This window comes from Ptychodera flava, unplaced genomic scaffold (genome assembly GCF_041260155.1).
Source record: "Ptychodera flava strain L36383 unplaced genomic scaffold, AS_Pfla_20210202 Scaffold_66__1_contigs__length_654902_pilon, whole genome shotgun sequence".
NCBI lineage: Eukaryota > Metazoa > Hemichordata > Enteropneusta > Ptychoderidae > Ptychodera > Ptychodera flava.
The window spans coordinates 457,487-463,300 of NW_027248388.1; the positions used below are offsets into that span (position 1 = coordinate 457,487).

General features: G+C 37.0%; 1 protein-coding gene across 1 annotated transcript; it reads right to left on the reverse strand.

Annotated features, from left to right (window-relative positions):
- Positions 1-1,093: 1,093 nt before the first annotated feature.
- On the reverse strand, positions 1,094-3,065 carry LOC139128725 (tyrosine kinase receptor Cad96Ca-like). Its single transcript, XM_070694455.1, has 5 exons — positions 3,000-3,065; positions 2,736-2,847; positions 2,447-2,543; positions 2,108-2,207; positions 1,094-1,156 (listed from the first exon to the last, which is right to left on the reverse strand). The coding sequence occupies exons 1-5, from the start codon at positions 3,063-3,065 to the stop codon at positions 1,094-1,096; spliced, it is 438 nt and encodes a 145-aa protein (XP_070550556.1).
- Positions 3,066-5,814: the final 2,749 nt, after the last annotated feature.

Genomic DNA, 5,814 nt, shown 5'->3' on the forward strand with positions numbered 1-5,814 from the left:
GTATATTGCGTAAAACATGACAGTATACCAGAATATCGCCAAAGAAAAAAGAACAAAAAGGATAGGAATGCAAAGCTAGGTAAAGCTAACACCTTGCTGTGAATACACTAATAAGATAATTATATACGATACATAAATTATACCGCAAAAAAGTAATGTGAAATATTTATGATTGAATCTACTTTAATTTGTGGGAGGTGAATTTCATACAGTGATTTCCAATTAATCAAGTGTTAAGAAACATTTATTTATAAGGGTAAAATATACATTCTTTCTATTTTTTTCCTTCGCAAATACATTGTTAAGTTCTGTGATAATAACTACATTTCCGGATAGTTCGATATATATGTCGTAAGAACTGCCAACACGATTGCTATGATTATACATAAAATAAAAATGCACAACAAAGAAACAAAATATGTATATGTCTTGGTACAATGTAGCTATGATTACTTCTAAATTCCCTCTATTTTGAATAACAGTATTCTAAAAAGAATATAAAGATGTAAAATTCTGATTTCTGGTATTCCATTGTCAATTTAATTTCCGTTTGAAGATATAGTTATCAAATTTTGACACCATCTTCACATAAAATGAAACGTCCCAAACATATTTATGAGAGTACAGAGCCAAAAATCTTTTCACTTCTGTCTGAAGATTGCAGGATGTATGAAACTTAAGTAATAGATATTATTACTTTTTTCTTGAAGTAACTTGTGTTATTATTTATAACGCTCTGCTTTAGCATCCTGCACTGTAATTCCCCAGAACGATATATATATATATATATATATATATATATATATATATATATATATAATATATATATATCTATATATATATATATATATTATATATATATATATATATATAATGACATTTATACATATTGGTATGTTGTAGGTACGTAGGTTTGTAGCAAATGAGTGGCTATAATAACGAATCTGTCAAAATATAGCTATAGAAATTACAATAATAATTTCACGTTAAAAAATCCTAGGCCTGTCATAATATCAATCCTGATTAAATAAAAAAATCAGGTTAGGGACTGATCAGTCTGACGTCTCCAATCCGAAATCTCCCAACCGTTTCTTTACTCCGTGGTGATAGCATATTCTTGTACGTCATCAATGGCGCGTATTGATGTTACATAAACCTATGGATATTAATACAACAACAAACACAAAATTAACTATTAATCATTATTATTAGTGTGGTTATTTAGCTTACATTGTACCAGTGCACCGTTGTAGCCGAATACCACGTGTCATTTGTGTTTATTATACGGTTTGAATGAGACAAACATAAGTGTGGCATTTTGAACAGTCGAGTACTTGTTTACAAGCGTGTTTATAAGCGTCATTAACTCTCTCTCTCTCTCTCTCTCTCTCTCTCTCTTCTCTCTCTCTCTCTCTCTCTCTCTCTCTCTCTCTCTCTCTCTCTCTCTTACATATATATATATATATATATATATATATATATATATATATATATATATATATATATATATATATATAGTAGGTCCTTTGTTGAAGGAGATGACTTTACTGTTGTTGGATTATGGCTTCTTTCTTTACGGTTTTTTTTTTCACTGCATCATTCTTCGTTAAATACAGAGGAAAGACACTTAAATGTCTTCTTTTCCCGGTTTATCATCTCTTTTTGGAGAACCTCTCCCCTGTTTGCTTCCAGGCGAAAACTATTCCGTAGCTGGGAAAAGCAAGCAGGTTACATATCGGACCTATATTGTAATACAATATGCAGAGCGACTATATATTATGATTGATTGTCATCGTGAACATTATGATGATGATGGTAAGAATTATCTCCCCTTTTTATTTTCTGCACTTCTCGAAATAAGCGTTCATCCTAGTGAATTCATTACTCATTAGCATTGACCTGAATCTGGACCTCCATGCTCGTGCGTTGACAAATTGTTTCATCCTATTAGACATTTTAATTATACGGGCGCAACCTTCCCCTTTTGCATTGCCGACATTTTCACCTGATTTAAGCTGTGAAGTTTAGTTTATTTGATAGAGAAATTTGGCATGGCTACTTAGAGTATGTCTAAGATGACAAGATGATTTCAATAGTTTGCGATTACCTGTGTGTCACGTTCAATCTCTTCTAGCTCGTGAACTAGGTCCTTGAATTTTGGCCTCCGTGACGGCTTTTGTGACCAACATTTCATCATAAGCAGGTACCTACACAAGATGGAATGATAGAGGGATATTTGAATGGTTGATATGCAAACAAATTTACTACCTTTGTACGATCGGTGTTGTTTTATTGTATAGTGTTGACAATTTATGGTTTATCATTTTGTATCAAATGAGCCAATTTCGTTCCTTAATCATTAATCCCAATTTTTGAGTATATGGGCCTCTTTAGAATTTTACTAAACATGGCGATACAAATTTGAAGTAAAATCATCAAAACTCACAGATCCTCTTTGCAGTGCTTTGGTCTGCTCAGCCTACTCCCCTGCTTCAGATATTCAATCACTTCTTTGGCCGACATACCAGGGTACGGAGTGTTTCCTGTAATGCGGGTAGCGGGAAGGAGGTCAACATAGAGTCCTGATGCCATACGATCGTGTGTAACGCGACAAAATCAACCGCCCTTGATGACACCAAATAATGTTTAATCGGATAACATAAATGATAAGATATAACCGTTATTGGAGTTGGCAATCTTTGATGCCATCGATGTTGCCATGTCTGTGCACTTACCTAGTGTGACTATCTCCCACACGACCACGCCAAATGACCAAACATCACTTTCTATCGAAAATTCAGAAGACCAGAGTGTTTCCGGTGCCATCCATCGTACAGGTAATCGCGTCTGAAATAGTAGCGTAGAATGCATACCTTATGAGGCAAACTGTTTAAATCGAGGCCCCCCTCACTATCAAAGTTTCTGAGAATCAAAATAGTCATTCAAGTATAGTACTTGGTACGTTCTGTAACCAATGGATATCATTAAGGCTCACTTACTTTGTTGTCGTTCCCGTTGCCTCTTAAATTGTCAAGATCTCGTCCAAAGTTTGTAATTTTACACATTTTGTCGTCATTTAACATAACATTCCTCGCGGCGAGATCACCATGAATTACCTGTATGTTGTTCAGACGGCATTGATATTATATATTTATAAGAACAGTGAATGGTGTTTTTCCTAATTGTAGCATTCCACTCAAAGTTCATTACCAACGAGCTCAAGCTATTTGTATTTAAACGGACGAGCACGATGCAGTGAATATGACAAACTCATCGATATTGAGAGTCGAAACCATTTTGCTCCACTATCCCAGTCTTTCTCTCATATTTTCCCTTCATAACTCTTTTTTGGTCTAACGTCTACATCAACTCTTAAGATGTCCTCTTTTTTCACCTGACTCATCTCAATAAAGCATTCAAATATATAAAAATATAATCGATTTTTATATCAAATTTCACCAGGCTGTTGTGTTTTGGTTACGTTGCATTCTTCTCCTGGTTAGCGTAACATTTTTGGAACCTGCTCTCAAAACTCTTTGCAAACCCAACAGAATGCAACGTTTTCAAAGGAATTATCAGCTCTTTTGAAATCGAATATTAAGTTATGTGTCCATAGCCTACCTTTTTGGATGTCAGGTAAACCATAGCATTCCCGTTTGCCGGGCAAAGCTTATAAGATCACCGCTACTCAGATTCGGCGATTTTCCTTCAGCGTTGGCGTAGTTGTCCACATTTGATTTTCGAAAATCTCTCAAGTACTTCTGCAAGTTGCCGAGTGCCATATAATCAAACAGCAAATACACTGGTTCTGTAAAACAAAAGCCATTGCGAATTGGATTATCGTCCACAACAGAAAATGTTCATCCTGTTTATAATGCTTATGTTATACTAACCTGTCTTGGTGCAACATCCGATCAGCGAGAGGACGTGCATATGCCGACCGATCGTTTTAAGTAACTCAATTCATCTGTTAACTTTTGTTTGTCGTCTTCAGTGGCGTTATCTAGACACACAGATGAAAATAGAATTTATAACGTTAAAGGTTTTTATCTTATTATTTAGTTATTAGTAATTGATAGTTTGATATTTCATATAAACGGTAACAAGGTATGAATTATTCCGTCGGATAACGTATAAATGCACCTCTCTCTCTCTCTCTCTCTCTCTCTCTCTCTCTCTCTCTCCAATTACACGAGAGTACATCGATACCTTTGATTGTCTTCAATGCCACCACAGTCACACCGTCTCTGCCGCAAAGTTCCCATGCTTCAGCCTTGAAAACCCTGCCAAACGTGCCCTCGCCAATCAAATCTTTCTGGCGGACGTACTCTTTTGGAAACTCAAGGACAATCTCGCCGGGCATCGCATACTCTGTATTGGTGTCAGACTTCCCATTCGACAGAGAAGCATATTGCTCAATGGTTGTGTAGACAGGGGGCTGTAGAAGGCATATCAATTTTTTTCTAGATTTGTTTGATTGGATGGCCGAGGTATGAAAAATGAAAACCGTTTAATGCTATCGAGAATAGTTGTTAATAATTAAGCATTAAAGCACAGCAAGCGACGGTAAACCACCAGATTTACACCAGCTCACGACTAATACGCACGGGCAACAGTGCGTGCATATATGAAGTTAGCTGAGAAACATTTCATTGAGAAACACTTCCCGAACGTTTGCAAATAACACGAAGTTCTTAACAGAAATGCAGTCAAATTACGCTACAGTTTCATGCGGAACGTGGATATAAATCATGAAATCATTCAACAAACACGTTACCCGGCGCAATGATAACAAACTCACTGAGGAATGTAAATGCCGTATCAAGGCCACTTGCCAACTCCAGGGAGCTTGCCAGTTTAAATCCAAAATCTCTTACAAGCGATGCAAATGAGGTGAACCATTACATAGGTCTCAATAGCGAACTTGCTAAATGCATGACGAAACGAAACGAAAGGAACGATACACGCCCTGTGATTGGCTAGACGCTGCAACGTTCGTTCTTTTCGTATGCAATCCTTTGTTCTGATTGGATGAACGAAAACGACGAAAGCGTTTTCGCTCCTTTCGTTCACATTCTTTTTCTTGATTGGCTGAACGAAAGTGACGAAAGATTTGCATATTCATTTTGTCTGCATGGAAGGGCGCTGGCGCCTCGCTCTCATTATATATCATTATATATTCACCATGATGTAATTCCGCCGTCTTTGAAATACAAGGAATAAAACTGACCACGGGTTCATGAGACCACTGAGACTAACCGAAACACGTTGACACTTCGTTTGACGCGCTACACGAATTACACAATGCTTGAAAGGGGGGCCGCGACACCATATTATGGTGTAGATAGTGACAATTTGTATGATTGACGTGCGGATTTGTGAGACCACTTTCATGCTTTTACACACCGCAACACGTTGAAGTTCGTAAATTATGCAAAGAAAACAATGGGAGCCATAACGTAAACCGCGACTTAGCCGAAACCGCGACTTATTGAGGCGCGACTTAGCGAGGGTCCACTGTACTTTCATGACACGAGTTGAATGGAGGTCACGGTGAATAAAATCTGTTCAATCTGCGTTCACTGTTTTTCCTTGTATTTCAAAGACGGGAGTTATTACATGGTGAATATATAATAAGAGCGAGGCGCCAACATTTTGAGGAACGACAATAGCTCGTTCTTTCCAGACAATCAGTAAAATGGTTATGCAAATATTTCGTCACTTTCGTTAACCCAATCAAGAAAAAGAATGTGAACGAAAGGAGCGAAAACGCTTTCGTCGTTTTCGTTCAGCCAATCGGAACAAAGGATTGCA